This window comes from Canis lupus, chromosome 9 (genome assembly GCF_011100685.1).
Source record: "Canis lupus familiaris isolate Mischka breed German Shepherd chromosome 9, alternate assembly UU_Cfam_GSD_1.0, whole genome shotgun sequence".
Taxonomy (NCBI): domain Eukaryota; kingdom Metazoa; phylum Chordata; class Mammalia; order Carnivora; family Canidae; genus Canis; species Canis lupus.
In genome coordinates this window covers 54,820,897-54,848,217 of record NC_049230.1, presented here as the reverse complement: position 1 = coordinate 54,848,217, position 27,321 = coordinate 54,820,897, and the positions used below count along the sequence as shown (strand labels likewise).

Sequence of the window (27,321 nt, the reverse complement as noted above, 5' to 3'; positions counted from 1 at the left end):
TGTGAAGACGCAAAGAGTGTTCCCACCAAAAAGATGGCGACTCCCCAGCCGCCGCGCTCGCGCCGGTGGTGACGTCACTTCCGGGGCGGAGGAGGATGAGTGGTGCAGTGAGGGACAAACAAAAGGAGGCGCCGGAGGGGCGCAGCGGCCGGCGGCGAGACGGAGCGGCGGGGGCGCGGGGCTGCCTGCTGGGCGGCCGGACCCGGAGGGACCAGGTGAGTGGGTGGGGCGGGGAAAGGGGCACGAGCTGTCACTTCTCGAAACCCACTCTTACACGCCCCCGGCCAGCTGCTCGGCCCCGGGCGCCCCGGGCAGCTCGGGCTTTCCTAGCAGCGGCTGGCTCCCGGGGGGCCTCCCGCGGCAGCCCAGTTTGGCCTACCTCCAGGCTCCCCCGTACTCCAGGTCTCCCGGGCCCCACCCTCTCCGCGGTGCCGCGGCGCGCGAGCCCCCTCCCAGGCACCCCAGTGCCTCCCTGCGCTCTACACACCGGGAGTTTCCGCCTGGGCTCCCCCTGGCCCCCCTGTCATCCCCCGAGTTCCCCCAGATCCTGACTCCTATACGCACACTCTCCCCACTTCCTAGAGGTTCCACCTCTGGGCTCTCCTTGGCAGCTTTTTTTTTTTCTTCCCTTTCGTTTTCAGAGGTTTCCCCTGTTCTCTTCTCCTGGGCTCCTGGCCCCCTCCTCTTCCCTTGGACCCCTCCCTCCTCTTGGTCCGCTGGAACAGGGCCCTGATTTGGGGGCAGGATCCCTGGCTAAGATCTTGGGGCCGGTTTGGACAGGGGTTCCCGGGAAGATCTGCTCGGGGTCTGAGGCCCCAGGCCCTGCCCATGTGCTGTGCATCCATATGGGCCGGAGAGCCAGATCTGATGGGGTCCGGGCTGGAGATCCTGCAAAGTTGGCTCCCAGGCTGAAGGAGCATAGCCAAGGTGGTTTGGGTTCACGATGATTCTGCTGCTTTTGTTAACTGCTTCTTCCTCTCCGTCGGTCGGGGCTGAAGTGAACCAAGATTGGGCTGGTGTTCAGCTGATGCAACTACCGACTGCCTTTTTTGGGAAGGAGGAGAGATGGTTGGGGGGTGTCCGACACCCTTCTGATCAGCACTTGCCTGGAAGGGTGGGGCTGACCACACTCCCCTGATGCTTCTTCCCCAGCTCTGTCCCAGGAAGCCTTTTGAGGATGAGGTGTGAGGATGAGGAGGGAGAGAGCTTGGTGAGGGAAAGGGAATTTGGGCCTAAATCCTGGAGGAGGGATTTGGTGGAGCTGAAAAGCTCCCCTGGGACTCACCTACTTTTTCCATTAGGAGTTTCTTTAACCCCTCTGGGCAGGCAGACCAGCAGGCTGACTGGAGGCAGGAGGAGGAAGGGGAGGAGGTCTGCTGTTGGTGATATTTCCTGTGGAGGGGATGGGAGAGTGGGAGTTTGTTCAGAGGGACTGGGCAGTGCCCATGGTCTCAGCCACACTGGCATTGCTTTCATGAAGGTCAGGTCTTCCTCTGGTTTACGGGGGGAGGCAAGGACAGATGATGTGCTGGCAGACTGGAGAGATGCTGGGGTGTGAATGACCGGCCTCTGCCTTCCTGTCTTCCCAGTCTTAGAGGTGCTTTGGGGTCTGGTCTAATAATGCCCCTCTGCCTTCCAGGATACAGAGCAGGGGCCCAAGAAATCTTTGTGACGCCCCAGCCTCAACTCAGTGATATGCTTTTGTACTCCATGCCTTGGGCACACCCACTAGGAAGCAGTTTCCTCTACAAACTTTGAGTGGCCTTTCTGGACAGGGTGGGCTCCTGAGGATTGCCCCATTGGGTCAGAACTTGGGGAAGTGGCTGGGCCTTGGGTTGCTGCCTGGCTTGGCCTAGACCGCACTTGTAGGAGCTGGAGGGAAGATATGAGCCTGGTTCCTGACCCCCTCTCCTGAGAGTGAAGGTGATTCTAGGTTTTCACATGGGGACACTGAGGCACAGGTTAATGGCCTAAGACCTTATGAAGAGTCAGTGGGCTGGATATGGAGCCCTAGAGCCCAGCACACCATCTCTCCATCCCTTGATCATTCAAACATTCATTCGCCCAATCATCCATTTAGCCATTCTTTAGGATGTGCCTGGCCTGGACCAGGAATGATGCTGGAGAACAGTCCCTGGCCTCCTTTGAGCTGCAGTCTGGGAGGAGATGCAGGCAGGACAACGTGGATACAGTGGCCAGCATAATAATAGCAATATTAGGGAGGAAGGAGGCATTAGCTCTGTTGGGGGTGGTGAGTGTGTATTTCCTGAAAGAGGGAGGACTAGTAGAATCAGTGACAGGGAGTCCTGAGGCCTGAGTTCTGGTTCAGGCTGTGCCATGGGCAAGTGGCTGGGCTGCCCTGTCCTTGAGGAGCGCAGGGTAGGGGTAAAGTCTGTCTTAGAGATGTCTGTGCCTTTATAGCTCTAGGTGCTTTATTGCTAGGTGCTGTCACCCTGTGTGGGTTTCCTGGGTTATTGACCTATCTCTCCTCCAGGCTGGGAACTGTCTTGTTCTTTCCTCTCAGCACAGTGCCTAGCACTGAGTAAGTGTGTTAAATGCTCCCCAGCATACGTGGTTAAAAGGCTCCACGGTCCCTCCTAGAGCCATTCGGGTCTCTTGGTCTGCCCTGCACTCCCTCCTTCCTCTTAACTCCTGCTTATCCTTTGGCCTTCCTGATGGCTGAGCCACAATCCTGACTCCTAGTGGATTAGATATTCCGCCCCCCCCCCCCCAGCCTTACTGTAGTCTTCTCGCACTTCTTTCCCCACCCTGCTGACTTGTCCTTTTCAGCCTTGTGACTGGTTCTCAGCAGAGTGCCTGACATGTAGTAGATGCTCACTAAATGCTCTCCGACTACCAGATGCTGGTTGGATTTTGTATTTGAGGTAAACTCGTGTGTCTGGGCTGAGGCTGTGTCTTTGCCTGGACCTGGCTTGCGCCGCTATAGCTCCTGTCCTGCCACCTCCCACCTCTGGTCAGAGATCTAGCCAGACTGAGCCACTCAGCATCGTCTAGACATCATGTTCTCTCCCAGGCAAACTTGTGCTGTTCCTTCTGCCTGGAATGCTCTTCCTCCAGCTTCTGACCTTCCCCAGGAGTCAACTCAGGCAACATCATTCCCAGGGAGCCTTCTCTGACCCCACTGGTCTGGGTCTAATGCTTTGTCCATATTCCCTTAGCTTCTGGGTACCCCCAGCAGAGCTCTGGGCTCCCAGCAGCCAGTGGTAATTGTAGACTTGGCATCTCCCAATAGCCTGTCTGGTTCTTTCTTGTCACCCTGAGGGCCCAGCCTAGGGCCTGGCACCGAGCAAGCACTCAGAAAATGTTGGCAGCACAGCAGGTAATTCTGACAGTCACACATCCCTGCTGACAGTAGCTCTTGCTTCCTCATAGGGAGGCAGGTTCCATGGAGCGAGAGGAATGCCAAGACCCTGCCCAGACAGACGTCGGCCAGCCTCAGCACCGACAGGCAACACGCAGATAGCAGAGCCGTCCACGGGGTAAGGACTGGGCCCCTCTCCCTCCAGGCCAGCCTCCAGTCAGGTGCCTTCCCCAGCATAGGGGGCAAAGGGCAGGATCTCCATCTCTGCAATCCTTTGCTTTTCTTACTGTAGGTCCAGGGCATCTAGGGCAGAGGTGGCAGGAGACAGAACACTTCTTCCTTCTCCTGACTCAGTGGCCGCTGGGCTTTACATGCCAATGTTAAATTTCATTGTGAACCTCTATTTTTTCTCTTTCAGCACAGATCTTGTCAGGCCGGGTTGTTAGCCAGACTGTCTTGTGACCACATTTCCCAAGGTATGTTCCCTAGAACACTAGTTTCTGTGGTCGCAGTAGCTAGATAACTCTGGAAAACAACTTGTCCTTGCTGCATGACTCTTAGCATTGAAGTGAGCATGATGAGTCTTGGAGAGGGAACCAGCAGGACGTGTGTCCCCATACTTACTTGGTCATGTGGACACCTTTGGGAACCGGGGTTCCTTGGCCTACATTTTGGAAACTGGTTCCCAAAGCAGGCAAGTGCACTGGATAGGACCTAGACTTCTTAGACCCGGATTTGACTCCTAGCCGTCTTGTGTTCAGTGAGGAACTGTGAGCCAGTCACCGTACCTCTCTGAGTCTCAGTTTCCTTAGCTGTAAAAAGGCAATAATTTTAGCACCCTACTTCCCTTTAGGGTATTTTGAAGATTAAATATGTTGATTAAGGGAAGCCACTTAACAGAGTATGTCCTAGGATGTGTTCCATAACCTTAGCGGTATTGGATGGACTACTTTAGAATTTATAAGAACACCCTTGGGCAGCCCCGGTGGCGCAGAGGTTTAGCACCACCTGCAGCCCAGGGTGTGATCCTGGAGACCCTGGATCGAGTCCCACGTCAGGCTCTCTGTATGATGCCTGCTACTTCCTCTGCCTGTGTCTCTGCCTCTCTCTCTCTCTGTCTCTATGAATAAATAAATAAAATCTTTAAAAAAAAAAGAACACCCTTATCAATGGTTTCCTCTCACCACTTGAGGAGGCTCAGGCACTGGCCTTTGTCCTTAGTTTACAGATGTGGAAACAGGTTCAGAGAGAGGAAGCAGCTTGCCCAAGAGTTCAGGAAGGAAGGAGGGATGTGGGACTAGACTCAGATCCTGGAATCCCAGGCCAAGGTCCTTTGTTCTGTGCCCAAGGCCTCCCTATATCCACCTGTCACCTCCTCAGCCTTTGGTTAAAGAAGACCTGGCCCTCCCCAGCCTAGATTTTAAAAGAAATAGTTTTTTTTTTTTTTTAATTTTTTGTAATTACCAACATAGTTGTATGTTTGCCATGTTTTTATAACTGATATCATGGAATGCGAAAGTCTCCCATGATCCCCATCTCCAGAGATATGAATGAGGAGGAGTGTATTATTCCACTGTATTATTACTGTTTGCTTATTTTTTCCCTGTCATGTTTTGTGAGGGCTGCTGGTTCACAGTTTGCTCCTGTTTTGTTTCATTTCCTGGCTCCCACAGGACCTCTTTCCTGGCAACAGGGTATGTGCTGTGTGTATGAGTCCCATCAGCATAACCCTGGTGCTCCCCTCCTCACCATCCCGGGGTTTGGATCTGTTTGTGAGGGCATTTACAGCAGCCCAGGGAGGGTAGGAAATGCCTGGTGTGTGATTTTTGTTGACTCTCCTGTTTATTGGGACAAGGTCAGCCAACCCTAGCCCTGCCCTGCTGGAGTTTCCTATTGGTTTTGAGGAACTCAACCTCCGGGAGAGGAGAGGGGAGGCACGGCCTGAGCTGAGGTCTCTCTGGCCGGGGATGAGCAGGAAGCAGCAGGGTCCTACTTATCTGAGATCAGAATTCCTCCTCCGTACCAGGGACAGCTTGGAGGGAATGGCATGGGCTGGCCTGAGAGGTTTCAGCCTCTGCTGACTGCCTAGTGCAGGGGCCAGGTTGGGGGTTGGGAGGGACACGCATGAGTTGCCATGTTGCCTGTGTGTGGCCCTGACTCATTTACCCTGGCGATTCCTGGGGGATGTCTTGGTCCCTTTGGAATGCTCCTTTCAGGTTTTGGATTTTTTTTTTTTTTTTTTTTTATGATTTTATTTTTAAGTCATCTCTACACCCAATGTGGGGCTCGAACTCACAATCCCAAAATCAGGAGTCACATGCTCCACAGACTGAGCCAGATGGGTGCCCCTCTCCTTTCAAGTTTTGTGGGTTTTTTTTTTTTTAATATTTTTAATTTTATTCATTTGAGACAGACTGAGTAAGAGCAAGAGCTTGAGAAGAAGCAGGGGAAGAGGGAGAGGGAAGAAGCAGACTCCCCACAGGACTCTATCCCAGGACACCAAGATTATGACCTGAGCCAAAGGCAGACACTTAACTGACAGAACCAGCCAGGCCCCCCTCCTTTTAGGTTTTAACCCCAAGGGTGGGCAGGTGAGGAGAAGGCTTCCCTGTGACCTGGGTTCAAAGATGCTCTGTTGGGGGCAGCCTGGGTGGCTCAGTGGTTTAGCGCTGCCTTCAGCCCAGGGCCTGATACTGGAGACCTGGGATCGAGTCCTGCATCGGGCTCCCTGCATGGAGCCTGCTTCTCCCTCTGCCTGTGTCTCTGCCTCTCTTTCTCTCTGTGTCTCTCATGAATAAATAAATAAAATCTTAAAAAAAAAAAAAAAAAAAAAAAAAAGATGCTCTGTTGGGGCAGGAGGGATTTCAGGCCTGGCAGCCTGGTTTTGTGGTCTGGCAGGGTCGAGCTGGGAATGAGGTGTCCCTTACTTGGTGGTCTTCTCTGACTTGGTGGTCTTCTCGGGCTCACTGGCCTGACCATCTTCCTCACCTGTGTTTCTTCCTCCTATTCTTTCCTACAGTCTCTTTCTCTTCTCGCTCCAGATGCTTCTGGCCCCAGGAATTGGCCTCTCCACCTCCTCCCTCCTCCTAGCAGCAGGGCCTTGTCCCACAGTCGTCCTCAGTGGTCACAGTCCAAGCACCGGATGGTGTGCCGAGTCACCATGTACACAATGGCAGCTCTCCTCTGTGAGGTGGTTCCACCGTTTTACAGGCTCAAGGCCAAGGCTCGGAGGGACGAGGGCTTTTGCCTCAGGTGGTGAAGCCAGGGTCTTAAACCGGAATGTTTTTGGCTACCCCATCTTCCGTTTTTCTTTTTCTCTGGGTTCTCAGTTTCGGAGGTATTTCAGAGCTGCCCAGGGGCTGGCTCATGGCGCTGTTCCCCAGAACCCACCACCACACACCTGCTGAGTCCCAGCTGGGGATAGAGCCAGGGGACAGGATTTTGAGGATGCTCCCAGGCTGTCATGAGGCTGGTGGTCTGCAGACCGTGCCAGGAGACGCTGAACAGAGTGACGCTCGCAGCCCTGCTCCCCACGTCTAGCCAGTAGCCAGGGAGTCCCTCTAATGTCCTTGTTGTAGAGGCAGGGCCGAGCTCCCCTCAGGACCAGGGGTCCTAGTGATGTGTGGTGGGGTAGGGGTGGGGTTAGCACCCCCCCCCTCAAGGATGTGTGGGACTGAGGTTTCTAGAACAGCTTTTACTCCCAGCCACAAACTTCCTTGCTATCTTTCCCATTGCATTGCTCCTGCATCTCGTAGCAAGTTCTATGTTTAACCATCTCTCGAGAGCCTAAAACCTCAAAATTAAATGGACTGCTGTAGGATAGCCTTTGCCCAAGGTGATGTTCCCCTGGAGTAAAAGTAGCTGTAAAATTCCACGGCTCTCACATGCCACCAGGACGCCCTCGGAGGTGCCACTGCCAGCCCTGTGCCCTCTGACAGAGTCGGGTGTTGACAGCTGTGCTGACTGGGGGCTGGGCACACAGGGATCTGGCCTCTTACCTGGCAGCCTGCATCTCGATCTCTGGAAGCAGCCCCCTCCAGCCCCAGAGCCGGGCCTTAGGCAGCTCACCTTGGCCTCGGCCCCGGTCCGCCAGGGGTCTCAGCAGATGTGTCTGCGACCTCCTGTGGCTGCTCCTGCCCCCATCCTGTCCAGACAGGCAGTGCCAGTGCTCCCGACAGGTCAAGGCCCCTCTGTCCCCATAGGCCTACATATGGCACCTGGCTTCTGGGCTGAGACCCGACAGAGGGGGGCTCCCTTCTTGAGTTTCCTTAAAGCTATGCCCAGGATACCAGAGGCATCTGAGTATGTTCTGTTATGGTTCCCCAGGGAGGCCTTGACTCCATGTGCCCCTCAGGAGAAGGGGGTTGGTCTTGTCCTAGGAAGCATTTCCAGGGTTCTGGGTGCTCAGGTAGGCTCAGGAGACCTGCTTGCCTGTGAGGCAGATTGGCACAATGGAAAATCAGCCTTGTGGTGATCTGCCCTTCATCTCCACATTCTGTGGCCGTGGGCAGGTCACTTAAGCTCTCTCCCATAAAGGGACTGATGAAACCTACCATAACAATGACAGCAGCTAACATTGCAGTCTTAATATGTGGCGGGCCCTGGGCCAAAAGCTTTCAATGGACCACATCATTCAGTCCTCACTACGACTCATGAACCATTTTACAGAAGAGGAAACCAGAGGCCTTGGGACCTAAAGTGACTTTCCCAAGGTCACCCACTGGTGAAGTAGGGAGCCACCTTACTGCTGTCCTTGGGGATGGGGAGCTGAGGCATAGGAAGTGCTGGATGTGGGGTTGGCATGTCGTCCATGTCAGTAGCTGGGAGCTCCAAGGCCAGCCTAGTGGGGCCAGGGGGCAGCTTGGGCCTCCAGTCTGGCCTGCTGCTCCATGTGTGTGTGTCTTGGGAGCCCCAGATAGGTGTTCCTCACTTGTCACCCCTCACCCTCTAACGCAGGCCACAGCCTTCAGCCTTGCGAGATTACATGAGGATGGACCTGTTTGGGAAGCCCAGCCCAAATGTGAGAGCAGTTTGGAAGTGAAACTTGTCCCTTCCCCATTCTGCCCTGACCGTGTCCCCTCTTCCTTTCCCAGGAAGTGCGGGTGTGCCTTTCTCTGTGGGGTGAGTGCCAGGCAATGCCCCCAGCCTGCTGCTGACTCATCCCAGTGTGTGTGGGGGCCTAGAGGGCAATGCCCTGTTCTTGAGTGGGTGGGAGCTCTATACACCAGATGATGAGGTGAGACCTTTCCTCCCACTCCCAGCCCTGGGACCAGAGGAGGCCCAGGGGTGCTGACTGAGGAACAGATTCGCAGGCCCAGAGCCCTTCTGGCACAGGGCCACTGACCCACGGTCCTCCTCAGGCTTCTCGGGAGTCGCCCTTCCCCCCACCCTGGGAGAGCAGTGGAGGGACAGACAGCCTTCCTAAGTGTGGTACAAGGAGGGGCGCCAGCCTCCTGCTTCCCCTCTTGCCTGGGAAGCTTGCCCAGCATCTCTGTTTGGGCTTTAACAAAAGGCTCTCTATTCCCTGTTTACCCGAAGCCCAGCCTGCCTGCTGAAGCCCAGCCTGCCTGCCGAAGCCCAGCCTGCCTGCCATGGTGGCTCGGGTGTGAAAGCCAAAGCTCTGCAGGCCGATGTGAGGGCTGGAGCATGCTTGGGTGGTCCCCCTCGGGGACGGAGTGGGCAGCATGTCATTTCTTTAGACTCCCCTCCCCATCTGTAAGAAGCATCAAGGAGAAATAAACAATGTCAATGGATACCTAAGGGGTGATTTTGAGAGCATATCACCACCTCTCTGCCTCTGTCCTTTCCTGGGGTCCTGAGCCTGGCAGGGGATCCAGAAGTCCAAGGCTTGAGTGTGATCTGTGAGACCGGTCAGGCCCTGGAGGGCCAAGGGTGGTCCGGTCTGTGCATGGAGATACCTGTCCCTGTGTGGCTCTGTCCTCACCTGGGTGTCTTCCCCCACTGAGCTCTAGTAGGGTTTTCTGGGATGGCGGTGGGTTGTAGTAAGTATAGTGCACCTTCCTCTGGATTACACACCTTATGTCACTTAAGTAGTCACAGTAAGGGGGAAATCCCTGGGTGGCTCAGCAGGCTTAGTGCCTGCCTTCAGCCCAGGGTGTGATTCTGGAGTTCCGGGATCAAGTCCTACGTCGGGCTCCCTGCATGGAGCCTGCCTCTCCTTCTGCCTGTGTCTCTGCCTCTCTCTCTCTCTCTCTCTCTCTCTCTCTCTCTCTCATGAATAAATAAATAAAACCTTTAAAAAAAAAAAGTCACAGTAAGCCTCTGAGGTAAGTATGGCAATATTCCCATTTTGCAGTTGATGAGACTGAGGCTCAGGAGAAGTCATGCATCCCCAAGGTCTGAGCTTCCCCTACAAGGAGGGCAGCGCCCTGTGGAGTAGCTGTCACCAGGGTGGGGCAGGCAGGGTGGGCCAACTGTCTAGCAGAAGATGGCATGTACTTCTCGTAAACTTTTACAATACTCAGAAACCACACAGTGAGGAAGCTCTTTTAGTTTTCTCCCCAGGTATTTTTCCTACTCACAAAAGTACCAAATTTAAATAATAGAAGAGTATGTAGTATAGACAATCCTCTACAATCTTATCCGCCCTCAGACTTAACTGCATATAGGTCTATGTATAGCTTTCCCGATTTTTCTATGCGTACAGTAACAAGTTACTATACAATTTTTTTAAAAAGAGGAATCCCTAATCTTGTTAAATTGCAGTAAAATACATATCTTGAAAATTACCTCTTAACCATATGTAAGTGTGTGCTTCAGTGGCATTAATACCATTGCATCGATGTGCAACCACCACCATCACCCCTGATCTCCAGATTTGTTTTCGTCTTGCAAAACTGAAACTCTGTACCTGTTAAACACCAGCTAAGCACTAGGTCTGCACCCTCCCCTCCCCCACCATTCTACTTTCTGTGTTTATGAATTTGACTATTTGCCTCATATGAATGGATTCCCTGCAGCATTTGTCCTTTTGTGACTGGCTTCTTTCATGGAGCGTATATTTCCCTACTAGACAGCTGTTACTACTGCTTCTTCTTCTTCTTCTTCTTCTTCTTCTTCTTCTTCTTCTTTTTAATCTCTTGGATACCTTTGGGTCCCTGTATACAGATATATAAAGTAGGGAGCACTATTCTTATTTTAAAGTGGTAAAAGCAGAGGCTCGGGCTAATACTTTGCCTGGGCTCGTGGAATGACTTCAGGCAAGAGCTGGCTTTGAACCTGTGTCTTCGCAGCTTCAGAACTCTTGCACTTTGCACTCCCTGAGATCTGCCTGCCACTGGGGGAAAGTAGGGGCTCTCCAGGTTGCTTCTCTGATACCCCCCATCCCCAGGGGCAGAGATACTCCTGTCTTGCCACGGGAACCTGGACCCCCTTCTCCCCACCTGTGTGTACCATGATGGGGAAAGGGTCTGTCTGGCTGCCTTCTACCTACTTTGGCAGTGCCCTGGGGGCAGGGCAGCACCAGGCAGGGCTGGTACTGCTATCTGCAGGATCCTCAGAGACCACAGGTGCCGCTGCACCGGTCAGGAGCAGGCCAGTTGGAAGAACAGGCTGAATTTGCTACTCTGGCAGTGGTAGCCTCCAGCTGAGCCTGGCAGGTGTGAGGACCAGAGAGACGACCCACCAGGACAGGTAGAAACGGATGACTATTTTGGTAAATTTGTATGAAATAGTTTAAGCACACAGAAAAGTATAAAACCAGAACAAATATCTTTGTATTCAGGATTCAGCTTTGTCAGACCGTAATTTTATAACAGTTGCTTCAGATATATTCTCTATCAAAATATTTCAGACACAAGTGAAGCCTCTTTCCCAATCCCTTTCTCTTCCCTTTCTGGATGTAATTAGTGTCTTGATTTTGGGGCTCTCCAGCCATCCAGGTTTTTTATAACTTTATTACACTTGGATATATATATATGTATGTATGTGTATATATATATATATATATATATATATATTACAGAAACCCTTACATAATGCATAACATGTTATTCTGTAGCTTGTTTTTTTTTGAGGTCTGTTCATATTGGTACATGTAGATATAGATCATTAAGTCATTGCTTTAGCATTCCATTGTATGACAATAATGATTTATCTTTTCTCCTGTTGATGGATGGGTTGCTGCTGATTTGGGGCTGTTAGGCTAACTCTTCAATGAGCATTTTTGTTCACGGCTTAATGTGTGTGTGTAAAACGACTCTCTGAGATCTATAGCTAGGAGAGAAGTTGCTGGATTGTAGGATGTGTGCATCCTAACCTCCTCTAGGAATTCAGCATTTTTGTCAGTCACAGGTGAGTGAAATGGCATCTGATTGCATTCCCTGATTAGTTATGAGATTAGGAATTAATTTCATACATTAACTAATTTCCACTTGCATTTTTCCTTGTGAGTTGTCTATTCATGTTTTTTATTTTTTATTTTTAGATTTATTTATTTAATTTTGAAAGAAAGAATCTCAAGCCAGGGAGCGGGGGGATGGGCAAAAGGAAAGAGAGAGAGGGAGAAAATCTCAAGCAGATTCCCTGCTGAGTGGGCCTCACTTGGGGCTTGATCTCACGACCCTGAGATATAATCACCTGAGCTAAAATCAAGAGTCAGATGCTCAACCACCTGAGCCACCCAGGCGCCCCCCCCCCCCCATTCATGTATTTTGCCATTTTTTTCTATTAGATTGTCTCTTTCTTGTGTTTTAGAAGTTCTGTATTTGTCCTGGATAATAATCCTTTGGTAGCTGTGCACATTGCAAATATCTCTAACAGCCCTGTGGATTCTTTTTACTTGCTTATTATTATGTTCTTTGAGGATACATATATTTTAACTTAATGTGATCAGAATATCAATCGTCTCCTGTAAGGATTTGTACTCTTTGTGATAGGAAATCCTTTCCTGTCCTAACTTGATTTCTTAGCTCTTTCTTTAGACATTTTCAGGTTTTGGTTTAGGTCTTCAGTTCATTGGAGTTTATTTTCGTATAAGGAACTAGACAAGGCTATGTTTTTTTCACATGAATAACTGAGAGCCAGCTCAATTTGTTGATGACCGTTCCTTTCCTCTAACCTGGAAAGCCAACACTGTCGTGTCTCTTTCCAGGTACTTCAGGGTCTATCTCTAGGCTTGCTCCTCTATCCAGCTATGCTTACATCAACATCACATTGGCTGACTTCTTGTAGCTTTGTAAGTAAGTCTCCTCTCACCTTGTTCTTCCAAATTATTTTAGCTATTCTTTTTTTTTTCTTTTAAGATTTTATTTATTTACTTGTGAGAGAGAGAGCATGAACAGGGGGAGGGGCAGAGGGAGAGAATTTCAGGCAGACTCCATGCTGACTTGGGGCTTGATCTCACGACCCTGAGGTCATGACCTGAACTGAAATCAAGAGTCAATTGTTCAACTGACTGAGCCACTCAGGCACCCCTGTTACCTACTTTTGCAGGTAACATGCTTCAGACAGTTTTCCTCTTATCAAGTCAGTGGGTGTCTTGCTGTAACATGTTTTCATTTCATAGTCTATCATCTGATCATTTAATAAGTATTTAACCAGTCACCAATAATGGGCATCTGGGTTGTTTCCAATTTTCCTAGGGCATAAATAACACTGTGATGAACATTCCTGTAACTGATTCTTGTCCTAGAATCATTCCCAGACAATCGCTATCCTTCCTCCAGCTGCCTTCTTCCTGAGTTCCCACCCGATTCAGCAGATCTTCTCTCCATCTCCGTATCATGGGCTCTGTACAAGGGACCCACATGAATCTGGAGTGCCCTTGTCCTGTGGGACTCTCAGTTTCCCCAGTACCCTGGCTCCTCGATGGCCCCTTGCCCACTGCCTCCTGAGCTTTTCTTGGGTATAGCCAGGGGTCTCCCACCTCACTGATGGATGTTAATTCCTGATTTCTAGGAAGGTACAGTGTCTAGCTCTGTTCTGGAAGAACAAGTAGCCAGACCAGAGCTCAGAGGACAGCAAGGCACATTGCCTTTTTGCCTTCTCTCAACCTCCTGAGTTAAACTCATTCATCTTTATCCTCTATTCAGGATCCTCTCCAAATTCCCCACCTCTTGGGGCAGAGATGTAACCTGATCTGACCTAGCTCCCCATTGCCCTCCCCAAACTGTCCTCTCAGAGCTTCAAAAAACACCTGATCCCCATACTCAAGGGCTGATCTATCTTACTCTTTGTTTCTTTCTTTCGGCTCTGTTTCTTTGGAACTCTACAATTTTTTTCAATCACAAAGATATTACATGCTGGTAAAAAAAAAAAAAATCAGTTTCCATTCATTCTGTTTCTTATTTCCACTCTTAAGAGGGAATCCCTTCCCATGGTGCAGGGACTGTTGGTCAAGGGTTTATCAGAATGAATTTCTATTTATTTATTTTTCTGAATCTCACTTTTTTTTCACAGTGGCATTACAGCTACTTGGTTTCATTGAAAAGGCCATGTTGTGTTTTAGTGGCAGGACGTGCTTACTGCCCACCTACTGTGGGCCAGGCCTTGCCTACCTATGTCTCTCCTGGGTATCTTTGAGTCCTGAGCCCTGAGCCAGACAGGTGGGTTTTCCTTCTTCCATTTCCTTCCCTTGTGCTCCTGTCCTGTGTACTTTTCAATTACCTCTGACTGTTGAAGTCAGGATTGCTCTGGAGGGCCAGGCCCATGTCTGTTTAAGCCCCCCTTCCACAGATGGGGCAGTGCTAAGGCTCAGAGACATGAAGATGCCTGCCCAGGGTGACTACACTACCCAGGGCAGAGCCCAGACTGGCCCGGCTGTCCCTCCAGCGCTAAGCTCATATCATGGAGCTTGAGGCTTACTCTCCACTTGACCAAGGGGCCATACACAGACAGTTTGGGAAGGCTCATTTCTGTGATTTCTGATAATCCTGAGAGCTTGGCAGGGTACCTGTTCTCACCCCCTAGTCTATGGACGGGGAAACCAATGTGTCATGACGGAAAGGAGTCCGGGCTTCTGAACTTGCTGTTCCCTCCCTGCTGGCTACACGCAAGGGTGGCCAGGACAAGGGGGTGTCTCGTGGCATCAGTGGTTCTAGAGCCAAGCCTTGCTGGCTGACTTGCTCAGGGTGGGCTGCAGTCATTGGGAAGGGAGACATGTACAGGGTGGGCACAGGCCTGGGATCACATACCCCTTGGTACCTTGACTACCTTTTATAAAATGTGGTCACATCCATGACAGAATCTTTGTTCCCTTTGGGACAGGGAACCAGGCCGTGGGAGAGAAGCTGTTGCATACCTCTGCTAGGAGGCTATACCGGTTAGGGAGGGCTCAGCACAGGGTGGGGATGAACATACCGCCTGCAGGAAACGTCCTGAAAGGGGTATTTTCTGTAACTGGGGAACAAGATCCCCACTTCCTTGAATCTTCCCCATTTCCCAGTGGTGCTCTCCTGACTGTATATATCCAGTGGGTCCTAGGGCTGCTGCCAAGTGGGATCTGCTTCACCCGAGTGGCTACCCGGAGGCACTGCCTATCTGGGCTCCACCATGGATCTGGCTGTGAAGGTGGCCTCTGTCACTTACAGGTAGTGTGAAGTTGGGCAAATGGCATCTCTTTCAGAGCCCCAATTTCCCCATCTGTAAAATGGTTATGGGGACTATTTCAGCCTTAAAAAGGAAGGGAATTCTGACATCCATTCTAAAATGTGGACCAACTTTGAGGGCATTATATTAAACAAAATAAGCCAGACACAAAAAGACAAATATTGTTACGATTCCAATTTTATGAAGTACCTAGGCTAGTCAACTTTATAGAGACAGAAAGAAGTGGGGCGCCTGGGTGGCTTACTCGATAGAATGTGACTCTTGATCTTGAGATTGTGAATTTACCACGTTGGGTGTAGAGCTTACTTTAAAAAAAAGGGGGGGGGGGTGTGCTAGAACAATGTGTACATCCTGGACTTGGCCCTGAGTCTCCAGTCTGGGACTGGGAGCTGCGCCCACACCCCACCCCCACGGGTATTTAGTGCTCTTGAGTCACCACTGGCTCCTGGGGCGTGTCCCTGCACTGGAGATCCCTACCTGGGGGGTCTGTTTCCTTTCCCCAGGGCCCTCTGGGTTGGGCCAAGCAGAGAGGGCTGGGAGCTTCTGCCTCAGCTTCCTCCTTGTGAGGATGTGCAGCCCTGCCCACATCCACCTGAAACTCACTGTTGCCTTCCCTCCCTGCCACACCCGGGCCCTGCCCTCCCCTGGGCCCCATGCCTGCCCTGTCCCCTTCTCAGGCCCTCTCTTGAGACCCATTGATTTTTATTGAGCACCTCCTGTGTTCCAAAGACTTCTGCCCAGAGGAGCATGACAAGGAGGTGCCAAACTGCCTGCCTGCCCCGCTCTGTGCTACGCACTGTAAAAGCCTGAAATACCATGGATGCTTCCCAGCAACCCTGTGGGGTGTGTGCAGAACCTGAGGCCGAGAGCCAGTGAGGACCTCGCCTATGGCCCCGCAGTGAGGTCAGGGCTGGCAGAGGCCGGCTCAGTGCCACTGCTTCTCCCCCCAACCCCGTCCTCAGTCCTCAGCAAGAGCTACTTGAGCGGGGGCTGGCCCAGCCACCTGTTTCTTCTCGGGGGTTGGGTCATGGGGCGGGTGCCCCTTCCCTGGCATCCCCGGGACTAAGGCCTCAGGTTTGGTACCTGTACCTTCTTTCCAGCTTTCTCCCAAAACCCAGTCAACGAGGGGCGGTGACTCGTTTAGAGTTCCACAGTGAGTCAGTGGCAGAGGTGAGGCAGAAACACGGCGTGCAGCTAGAGGGTGTCCCCCACCTTCCAGGCAGTCCACCTCCAAGAGGCTGGTCCTGCACTGGACTCCCAGCTCTGCCCCCCGCCCCAAACCTCTATGAAGCCCTTCTCAGCAGGAAGGTGGCACCTATTTCAAGCTGTAGCCACAGCTGCCCCTTGCCCTGTCGTAGGGCCGATGATTTGGGCACTCCTCTGCCTCGCCCTCTGCGGCCCACATGCTCACACTGTACCAAGAGGCCCCAGAGGCAAGGACACTTTGGTCACTTTGATTGTCCCTGGAGGGCTGAGCCAAGGCCTGGATGGTGGCGAGTTCAGGATGCTCTTGAGACCAGGTATTTGGGGTCAGGGGAGGATAAGGACCAGACATACCAGAATGGAATGGACGGGATTGTTTCCTTCTCTCAGCCTACTGTTCCCTCACCTGTAAACGGAGCTGTGAACAGTTCCCACCTTGGAAGTCAAGAGACAACACGGGCAAAGCCCCGGACAGCAGGGGCCCAGAGGCCACTCCTCACCAGGAGACCGGGTGTCCCCTCTAGGTTGGCACACCCACTCTCCCTCCAAAACTAGGAGGCTGCAGCCACATCCTGCCTGCTCATAAACTGCACCGCCCCCAGCGTCTGGCGTCCTGCCGTGGCAGTCTCTTTCGGGACACTCCAGGGGCAGGCTGCTGCACGCCCTCAGGCCCTTCGTCTTGGGCCCTCCTCCCTTCCTGTCCCCAGTCTTTGGGTGCCTGCCTAGATGTGGATTTGGGGAACCAGGGAGGGAGAGACAAGTTTCTTTCAGCTGGAGGCTGGTTGCATGATTCAGCGGGCCCTTCCCTGGAGTGCCCCCTTCCCGGAGTGTGGGTGGTATGAGAAGCCAGCCGGTCATTAGAGGCCCAGGCCTTCCTGTGGGGTGGCCACTCACCCTGGCCTGTGAGTCCTAGCCTCACCAGGAGGGCCGATCTCTGGGCCGGAGCTGGTGGCCCAGGGTGGATAGTGGCGTCTGCTGGCCCCGTGGTGACCTGAGTTCTGGGAACCCCAGGGGACAGGAAAGCTGGACTCTGGGGCGTAGTCTCTTGGTACTCTTGGCATAGTCAGGTGGACAGTGAGCCTGCACAGCAATGAAGACCCAAGTAGGGAGGTGGAGGGACAGGCACTGCCCTGAGTAGTAGGGTGATATTGGACAGGTGACTTTACTTTCCTGAGCTTAGTTCCTTATACACGTAGATGCACCCAGCCAGAGACAATAAATAATAATAAATGTGATGTCATCTAGCATGAGGTGGAAACCGGTCTTGTTTTCTTGTCCTTTCTCTGCTGGCCCTACCCCCTCTTTTGTGTGTGTGTGTGTGTGTGTGTGTGTGTGTGTGTGTGTGTCTCCCCTCAGGATCCTGTAGGGACATAATTACGTGTACCCTTGTAGAATTTTTTAAACGTCCCTGTTTGTTTTACAAAAGTGAGTTCACATCAAGTTTCCTCTTCTATATCTGGAGTTCCCATACTTTGAGGGAACCTCTTCTGGTCACTGGGGCAACGTCACGGCATCTGGTTCCAAGTGAACTGAAGAGTTTTCCACAAGCCCCTCTGGTCAGCCCGATCATAAATAGGATGGAGTCTGGACAGGAATTCCCATATGCTCCTGCTGGAATGCAGGGGGAGGCCACATTAGCAATCTGTTGGCGTGGGTCCTGACGGTCCTGACTTTCTAGTGCTTGGTCTTTGTTAGGTGGGGAGGCCGCCTGCCTTCCCTCATGGTGGTTTCCCCGCTGCCTGGTGGCCACATGGTTTCTGGGGAGAAGCTGATTGGTCGGCCACCCTGTGAGTGGTCACACTGTGACTCCCAGCTAGACTTGAGGTGGGATTTTGGGCGATGGGCCGATTGTCGCCTGGGTCCCAGACAGCCAGGCCACACTGCAGTAATCCCGTCCTGTGGGTCCTTTGCAGGTTGAACCATGATTCCAGTGACAGAGCTCCGCTACTTTGCAGACACGCAGCCAGCGTACCGGATCCTGAAGCCATGGTGGGACGTGTTCACAGACTATATCTCCATTGTGATGTTGATGATCGCAGTCTTTGGGGGCACGCTGCAGGTCACCCAGGACAAGATGATCTGCCTGCCTTGTAAGTGGGTCACCAAGGATTCCTGCAATGACTCATTCCGAGGCTGGGCAGCCCCAGGCCCAGAGCCCACCTACCCAAACTCCACGGTCCCACCGCCCCCTGGCACAGGCCCCACAGGCATCAAGTACGATCTCGACCGGCACCAATACAACTACGTGGATGCTGTGTGCTACGAGAACCGCCTGCACTGGTTTGCCAAGTACTTCCCCTATCTGGTGCTCCTGCACACGCTCATCTTCCTGGCCTGTAGCAACTTCTGGTTCAAGTTTCCGCGCACCAGCTCGAAGCTAGAGCACTTTGTGTCTATCCTGCTCAAGTGCTTTGACTCACCATGGACTACGCGGGCCCTGTCAGAGACGGTGGTGGAAGAGAGCGACCCCAAGCCGGCCTTCAGCAAGATGAATGGCTCCATGGACAAGAAGTCGTCGACGGTCAGTGAAGATGTGGAGGCCACTGTGCCCATGCTGCAGCGGACCAAGTCACGGATCGAGCAGGGCATTGTGGACCGCTCAGAGACAGGTGTGCTGGACAAGAAAGAGGGGGAGCAGGCCAAGGCGCTGTTTGAGAAGGTCAAGAAGTTCCGGACCCACGTGGAGGAGGGGGACATCGTGTACCGCCTCTATATGCGGCAGACCATCATCAAGGTGATTAAGTTCATGCTCATCATCTGCTACACTGTCTACTACGTGCACAACATCAAGTTCGACGTGGACTGTACAGTCGACATCGAGAGCCTGACGGGCTATCGCACCTACCGCTGTGCCCACCCCCTGGCCACGCTCTTCAAGATCCTGGCATCCTTCTATATTAGCTTGGTCATCTTCTATGGGCTCATCTGCATGTACACACTGTGGTGGATGTTGCGACGGTCCCTCAAGAAGTACTCATTTGAGTCGATCCGTGAGGAGAGCAGTTATAGTGACATCCCCGACGTCAAGAATGACTTTGCCTTTATGCTCCACCTCATCGACCAGTACGACCCACTCTACTCAAAGCGCTTTGCTGTCTTCCTCTCGGAAGTGAGTGAGAACAAGCTGCGGCAGCTGAACCTCAATAATGAGTGGACACTGGACAAGCTGCGCCAGCGGCTCACGAAGAATGCACAGGACAAGTTGGAGCTGCACCTGTTCATGCTCAGCGGCATCCCTGACACCGTGTTCGATCTGGTGGAGCTAGAGGTGCTGAAGCTGGAGCTGATCCCAGACGTGACCATTCCGCCCAGCATTGCGCAGCTCACAGGCCTCAAGGAGCTGTGGCTGTACCACACGGCAGCCAAGATTGAGGCACCTGCCCTGGCCTTCCTGCGCGAGAACCTGCGGGCCCTGCACATCAAGTTCACGGACATCAAGGAGATCCCACTGTGGATCTACAGCCTGAAGACGCTAGAGGAGCTGCACTTGACGGGCAACCTGAGTGCTGACAACAACCGCTACATCGTCATTGACGGGCTGCGTGAGCTCAAGCGCCTCAAGGTGCTGCGGCTCAAGAGCAATCTGAGTAAGCTGCCACAAGTGGTCACCGACGTGGGCGTGCACCTGCAGAAACTGTCCATCAACAATGAGGGCACCAAGCTCATCGTCCTCAATAGCCTCAAGAAGATGGTGAACCTGACGGAGCTGGAGCTGATACGCTGCGACCTGGAGCGGATCCCGCACTCCATCTTTAGCCTCCATAACCTGCAGGAGATCGACCTCAAGGACAACAACCTCAAGACCATCGAGGAGATCATCAGCTTCCAGCACCTGCACCGCCTCACCTGCCTTAAGCTGTGGTACAACCACATCGCCTACATCCCCATCCAGATTGGCAATCTCACCAACCTTGAGCGCCTCTACCTAAACCGCAACAAGATCGAGAAGATCCCCACCCAGCTCTTCTACTGCCGCAAGCTGCGCTACCTGGACCTCAGCCACAACAATTTGACCTTCCTCCCTGCCGACATCGGCCTCTTGCAGAACCTCCAGAACCTGGCTGTCACGGCCAACCGGGTGAGTGGCCGATGCCGCGGCTGGCTCTGTTGGTGGACTGGCTGAGGCCCATGGTGAGGAGTGGTGGGGAGGTTTGCTCAGGAGGCACGGTGTCTCAGGGTGGCCAGGATGGTTTGATCCTCCTGGATTGGGGGTCTTCACATGACTCCCAGAGCCACCTGGGAGGAGCTTTTTGAGAATACAGATCCCCTCACTGCTGCACCGCACAGACCCGCTGTCTTGGGTCTCTGGGTCGGGGAGCCTGTCTTTGCCACAGGATGTTGCATCCATCTGGGAGGGATGATGTGGTCAGGTGGGGTCTGTCCCTGAGGTGACCTGGGGTGGGTTCCTTGTAGACAGGGATGTGGAGGGGCAAGAGGTCCAAGGGCTGGCTTGTGGGAGGCAGGACTTAGCCTACAGTTTGTTCTAGACCACATCTGGAGCTGAAGGGCGGATCTGGGTCTACCAGGGACAGAAACCATGAGTGGCTGGTACTCATGGAGGTGAAGCCAGGTGGTCTCTGTAGCTCTTGGCCCCGCTTACACCCTTCCCCCTCTGCTTGTCACCACCTGCCTTTCTGGAGAGGAAATTGTGCAAACCGTTTCAGGCCAGCAGTATGGGAGGTGACGCCTTGCAAATCATTGGTAGCCCTATGTGCCAGCCCCTTGCCTGGCCAGGGAAGCCCCCCACCCATAGGCTGCTTCTCAGAGGCAGGTGGGTGGGGATGAGGGAAGGGTGCTCCTGTGGCTTTGTGGTCTGGCCCCTGTAGTGCAAACAAAGCCACAACCACTAGAAGGACCTCCTCCCCCTGCCTATGCCTCCTGGGGACCTGCAGGAAGGGTGACCTGTTCTCGCTTCCTACTTTTAAGGTAGAGACTGGCACAGTGAGGCAGATGGTGGTGGGAGCCCAGACACCAGCTCTGCGCCTGCACTGCAGCCGGTGGCACAAAGCAGCCCACGCTGCACAGGGCACGATGCTCCTGATTGGAGTTCTCTTCAGCAGCCTCAGACTCAGAGGCAGGCAGTCCTTGAAATGCCCCTGCCCCGGGAAAGGACACACCTTCTTCAATGTCACTCAAGTTGAAGGGTCTGGGAGGGTCTGGGCCCCCCTCCCCTCTTCCCTAAGCCTCTCTTGCTGCAAACCAACCAGACTCCCCCATGTATTAGTTTGTGGAAAATCCTATCTTCCTCCCCCAAATTATGACTGTTAGTATATAAGGGTGAAGGTCAGATCCCAGATTGCTTCATGTGGGAACATCTGCCCCCAGGGCCTGGGATAGGCCACTGATCAAGAAAATTGGACTCTTTGGGGGAAAAGCCACATTTGGGGAGCACCAGACAGACCCTAACCCCTTCTTTAAGGGTTCCCCTAGAGCATTGGGCAGGGGCCAGATTGCCCCTGGAGTTGGGTCCAACTTAAGCATCTCACGACCCTTTGTAACATGCCTCCTTTGTCCTGGCTGCCTGCGGGCTGTGTGTGGGCACCTGAGGCTTGCTGAACCCTCCTTCCTGGTAGAGGGCCCAGCAGGCATCCAGCCTGGCTCACAGTTCTATCCCCTGCCCCCAGCTCCTCACCCTAAGGAGACCTGTTAGGTCATGTCTGTCGGCTGAGGTCACCCCTCAGGAAAGGAGCTGGCGACAGGCACGCTGTCTGTCCGTCCAAGGAAGGAGACCCTCTGCACGCCCTGTTTTGCACACTGCTTAATCACATCCTGTCTCCGCCCCTGGAATGCCAGAGGCCTTTGTAGGGAAAAAGTTCATTTGGGCTGCTGCTTGTGGGCTCATCCTTTTAAGCTGGAGTCCTTCTCCTCCTCCTTTGCCAGCCACCCTGGGCTGCAGGTAGACAGGGAGGGGTAGGTGTGACAGGCTCAGGCCCTTTGCTGCTCTTTTCCTAGATTTAAACTCAGGCGAATGGACATGGAAGATGCGTTCATTTGCCTACAGATCCATTTATTCATTCTCTCATTGATTTGGCAAATTTTTTTGAACACTCGTAGGGCAGAGCAAGGTGCTAGGGACATAGGGATAAACGGGGCCCACTGGCTGCCCCTCTCAAGGCTCCTGGGCGCACACAGGAGTGGTCTCAATGCAAATTTAGGGCAGGCAGACCTCCTGGAGGGAGGGGACATCCTATCTGGCCCTGAGGATGGACAAGGGGAGTTAGCCAGATAAAAAAGAAAGGGAGACTCTAGAAAGGGAGAGCTTTCTTTCTGTCAGTGGGGGAGGAGCGATGAGCTGAGCAGCCCCTGGAATTTGGACTTTCCCCTGAGGCCAGGTCTATAAGGGGAGTCCAGTTCTTCCCATTCCCACTCCCTCACTTCCATTGGATCTTCTCTGTTCCCCTTTTCTGGTGCCGTGGATCTTAGCTCTTTCGTTCAGTGCCTGACACACAACAAATGTTCAGCTAATTCTTTTTGATCGAGTAGATGGATTAGGAGTGAGTCTCTTGCTGCATTGTGAGGGGGTAGGTTTGAGGGGCGAGAAGAGAGTGGTCAAGAGCTGGCCAAAAGCCTGGATGTAGCCATGGGAGGGGTGAGGCCGGGACCGAGAGGCTGCCCTGGGGAGAGAGACCTTGGCAGGAGAATCTGCGGGTTGAGGCTGGATCCGATGGGGACAAGTGGAGAGGTCTCACTTGGCTGCCTAGGAAAATGGGTCATTGAAACAGGATGCAGGAGGAGTTACTGGTTTTCAGAGAGGAGAGCATATGTCCCTTGTTGGGCATCTAGGGTCCCTGGGACATCCCAGGGACTGTGTTGAGTGAGCCTGAAGCTCAAGCTGTCCTCCCTGTCCCCACTCGGGGTCCTGGATGGAGAAGAGTCCTTGTTGAGACCCCCAGGGAGTAGATGGATGGAGAAAGGAGTCTGGGTCACACCTCTGGGGTGGGAGTGGGAGCAAGGCAGGGCAGGAGTGTGTGGGACAGTTAGGCGAAAGAGCAGATTCAGGTTCAGTGGATTAGGAGGGAATGTTGGTGACTCTGGCCAGATAGTTTCAGGGGTGGACAGGGGCAGAAGCTGGATCACAGTGAAAGAGAGACAGTGCTTTTTCCATATGATTTGTTAGGCGGAATGGAGGGCAGTGGAGCAGTCGCAGAGGCTTTTGGGAGGGTTGTCTCTTCTTTTAAAGACTAGGTGGACTTGAGACTACTTCAGTGCTGATGAGGGAGCCATTGAGGTCCCTGGAAGGTAGGAGGGAACAGGATTGAGGTGATGGGAAAGGACCTCAAGCCTTCAGCAGTTGAGTGACACCTTGGGAAGAGGATGAGTCCAAAGGACACGGGTGGCTGTGGTGGGGCACCAAGCCACTGGGACACCTTCTCTTTTCTCTGTAGGACCTGGAGAGAGAAAAAAAAAAAAAAAGGACCTGGAGAGAGCTCACACTGGGGTGGAGGGTGCTCTGGAAATGGGGGCGTTCTAGGGAGGGAGCTCTGCACATGAACCCCAGCTGTGCCACTCACTGGGCCAGGCCTTTCATGCGGCCCTGACTGCTGCCTGGGTTGATAGAGGAGTCCACTGTGGCAGGGAGTGGGCTCTCCAGGAGGCTCAGGCCACTCAGTCCAGCCAGAGCCCACTTCCCGTCATGCCCTCTCAACCGTCGTGTCCCTGACCTTCAGCCCTGCTCACCTGGAAGCCACCTTGGCTCCATCCCTTGACTGCTGGGCACAACAGTGGCTATTTGGGGAGGCTCAGGTCAGGAGTCTTTTTTAAAACACCAAGGCACCTAAGGTCCAGGTCTGCCCGAAGGCCCTCAGCCTTGAAGGCGAGAGGTGTTTCTAGTCCTACCTTTCATTCTACAGAGGAGGAAACCAAGGCTCAGGGAGGGAAGGGGACTTGCCCAGGTTTATACCGCCAGTGAGCACTGTATTTGGCAGGATGGGAGTGCAGCACATGCTCTGAATCAGAGGAAGCAAGGCTTACTTACATCCTCTCCTGTGCAATCTTGGACATGTTGCATTTCACTTCTGTAGGCCTCCAGAGGACAATGGGGACAGTGACAGAGCCACCTCAGGGGGGTTATTAAATGGGCTCTCCGTCATCCTCACGTGGGGTCACATGGGTCCCTCCTGCCCAGCACATCTGAAGGAGATGGTTCTGGCTGACAGATTCAGTAAGAATCCATGTTTCTAGCTGACTCCTCACAGAAGGGCAGGAAAGAAGGTGGCATTCATGGAGCTTTTCCTGTGTGCCCGGGGACACAGCAGGTCCCCACTGGGACCCCACTGTTTGCTCCTTGCTCCACTGACAGTGCAGACAGATAGCAGAGCATGAGCTGCCCAGCCTGGTTCAGTCTTGGCTCACCACTTCCCAGCTGTGAGACTTTGGGCACGTTAGCTTCCTAAGAGCCTCTGGGGAAAAGTTACCCCATCTCTAAAGCAGAAGTGGTGTTTATAGGGTATTTGCAGGTGGTTCCATAGGGTAAGTAAGTTAATAGCATTAATGCTCTGAGCAAGCCTGCTGTGTAGGAAGTTGCATGTGGGTGTTGCCCATCATTGAACTTTTGCAAAATCAGGAGAGGAATGGTCAATACTGGGCTCCCTGCACTTATGATTAGGGTGTGACTTGACAGATGAGGAGACTGAGTCCCTGGACATGGAAGTGACAGAGCTGGGGTCCCCACCCCCTACTGGCACATCCCCACAGTGCTCAGCAACTGGGGCATGTGATTTTCTCAGCATGCCACTCTCTTTTATAAATTGTTCTTAAACCAGACAGGCCCCACAGCATGGTTCCTAATGAGCCCTGGAGAGACAGTGGAGGAGGGGGCAGAGTTGATAGTAGCCAGCTAGTGTGATAGGCTTCTTAGGGTACCAGGTGTCGGGAGACAACAGGGAACCGGGCTGCTCCAGCCCTGCCTTCTCACAGCCTGGTCTGGAGTGACAGGTGATCAAACAGCCTCACCACGGGGGAGATTAGTGCTGCTGGGGTCATGGGTGCCATAGTTTACCCAAGAGGTCAGAGAAGGCTTCCTGGAGGAAGTGACTGTGGAGCTGAGACTTCACATACAGATGGTAGTCAGCCAGGCTTTTAGGCCAGAGGGTGCTGCGGTATGGGCCCAGGGAGCTGGTGAAGAAGCCTCAGAGAAGATGCTAGTGCCTGGGGCCAGGGGTGGGGGGAGACACTGTGGCCTCAGAGAAGATGCTAGTGCCTGGGGCCAGGGGTGGGGAGAGACACTGTGGCCAAGGCCCCAGGGCTGAGCTGCCTCCCCGCCTCACTTTGGTCCTCTGCTCCTGCTCTTCCAGATTGAGGCGCTGCCCCCGGAACTCTTCCAGTGCCGGAAGCTGCGGGCCCTGCACCTGGGCAACAACGTGCTGCAGTCCCTGCCCTCGAGGGTGGGTGAGCTGACCAACCTAACCCAGATTGAGCTGCGGGGCAACCGGCTGGAGTGCCTGCCCGTGGAGCTGGGCGAGTGCCCACTGCTCAAGCGCAGCGGCCTGGTGGTTGAGGAGGATCTGTTCAATACGTTGCCACCTGAGGTGAAGGAACGGCTGTGGAGGGCCGACAAGGAGCAGGCCTGAGTGCTGGCGGACAGCTGAGCATCGGCCCGCTTCGGAGTCCTCAGGCCCAGGGACCCAGATGCCCAGGGGTGGCCAGCCGGGCCTCAGCCAAGACAGGAGCCTGGGGCCGGCTGTCAGCTGGGCTGCAGCCTCAGGACAGTACCTGAGGGGCTGGCCCCTTTTGTCCTTCTGAGACTCATGCCCCCCAGGGCGGGTGCCTGTTGGGGAGATTAGACACCTGTGTCTTTGAGCGCAGTATTTGGACAATCAGGGCCTCCCCACTGGAGGCCATCTCTGCCCAAGAGGCTGAGCTGACGCCAAAGGCCCAGGGATGCCTACTTAGCTCTTGGTATTTATTTTCTTCCACTTCCCATCCCCTCCTTCCAGATAACTTATACATTCCCAGGAAAGCTCAGCTCAGATCGGGAATGTTTAAGGAAGGGTGGGCAGTTTCCCTTTTCTTTTGGTGATGCCATTGGCAGTACTACCCAGACTCGAGCAGAGGGGTCAGGGAGAACCTGCTGTGACAGTTGCCCCAGCAGTGCCAGGCTGGGCTCTGGCGGTGTGGCCCATGGGACGGCAGACCGCCAGGTGGGAAGGCCAGGCCTGGGGCTTGTCTCATCAGTTTTAGATTTTTTTTTTTTTAAGTAAAAAAACAAAACAAAACAAAAAAAACAACTTTTTTTTTTTTTTTTTTAAAAGCTTTGAAAATTGATGGTTTGGGTATTAAAAAGAAAAAAACTAAAAAAAAAAAAAACTAAAAAAAAAAAAAAGACGGCAAAGGCCAGTGAGTTGAGTTGAGGTCTCAGGGCAGGACGGCAGCTTTCCTTGAGCAGAGCAGCAAGACACTGAACTGTATTTCCTTCCCCCCGGGGTGCAGGTTGCAGGATGTCTTCCGAGTCTGGTGTGACCTTGGTCCAGGAGTTCTGTTTGTTCCTCTCCTCTCCGAGGGCGGATTTTTTTTTTATTATTATTATTTGTTTTGTTTTTGGTGTCTTGTTTTCTTTTTCCTCCATGTGTCTTGGCAGGCACTCATTTCTGTGGCTGTTGGCCAAAGGGAATGTTCGGGAGCTGCCAAGAAAGGAGGAGACTCGGGTTGGCTAATTCCCGGATGAACGGTGCTCCATCCTCCCCATTCCTCGTCACAGTGTTAAGGAGCCAGGAGGAGCTACCTCGCCCGGCCTCTGCTTTCCCATCTCGTGTGTCATGAGTTTGCCCAGTGCCACCACTAGCCTCAGCTGCTGACATCAGCCCTGTTACCACATGGTCCTTCAGAAGAGACACTTGGAGGCGGGGTCTTGGGTGGGGAGGTCGCCATTGGGAGGGCAGACTCCCCAGATTTTGGTTCCAGTTTCTGTCCCAGGCGCCTGGCACACACATAGCCCTCTCAGCGCCTGGTGGCTAGAAGCCACCTCACTTTAGATCACTCACCGGGGGTCTCCCGTGTTAGAAGGGTCCCCACCTTAGATCAATCACTTGGACACTAAGGCACGTTTTAGCGTCTCTTGTCTTAAAGATTATGTCCATTTGTCTGTCCATTTGTGTTTTCTGCGTCATGTCCGCGGATGTAATCCTCAGATAATGCACACTAGCCTTTGATGACCATGAAGCAATCCGTTACATGAGGGTCTGAACTTGTAGACTCTGTTCAAATATCAAATAAATCTATAACAGAAAGTA

At 53.1% G+C, this 27,321-nt stretch overlaps 1 protein-coding gene across 4 annotated transcripts; it reads left to right on the top strand.

Moving 5' to 3' along the window:
* The first annotated feature begins 68 nt into the window (after positions 1-68).
* On the top strand, positions 69-27,321 carry LRRC8A (leucine rich repeat containing 8 VRAC subunit A). 4 transcript variants are annotated; one of them, XM_038549110.1, is made up of 5 exons: positions 69-215; positions 3,394-3,500; positions 3,746-3,798; positions 18,007-20,171; positions 25,387-27,321. In XM_038549110.1, exons 4-5 carry the CDS (start codon positions 18,015-18,017, stop codon positions 25,660-25,662), a joined length of 2,433 nt encoding a protein of 810 aa, XP_038405038.1. In that variant the 5' UTR covers positions 69-215; positions 3,394-3,500; positions 3,746-3,798; positions 18,007-18,014; the 3' UTR covers positions 25,663-27,321. The 4 variants fall into 4 exon arrangements, with proteins under 4 accessions (XP_038405038.1, XP_038405037.1, XP_038405036.1 ...); XM_038549109.1 differs by having other exon boundaries at positions 3,741-3,798; XM_038549108.1 differs by lacking the exon at positions 3,746-3,798.

What these genes read in the sequence shown, in the direction of transcription:
- LRRC8A (XM_038549108.1), top strand. Translation starts at nt 18,015, where the DNA reads ATGATTCCAGTGACAGAGCTCCGCTACTTTGCAGACACGCAGCCAGCG. An exon ending in TGGCTGTCACGGCCAACCGG is followed by an intron (nt 20,172 to 25,386) that starts GTGAGTGGCCGA and finishes CTGCTCTTCCAG; the next exon opens with ATTGAGGCGCTGCCCCCGGA.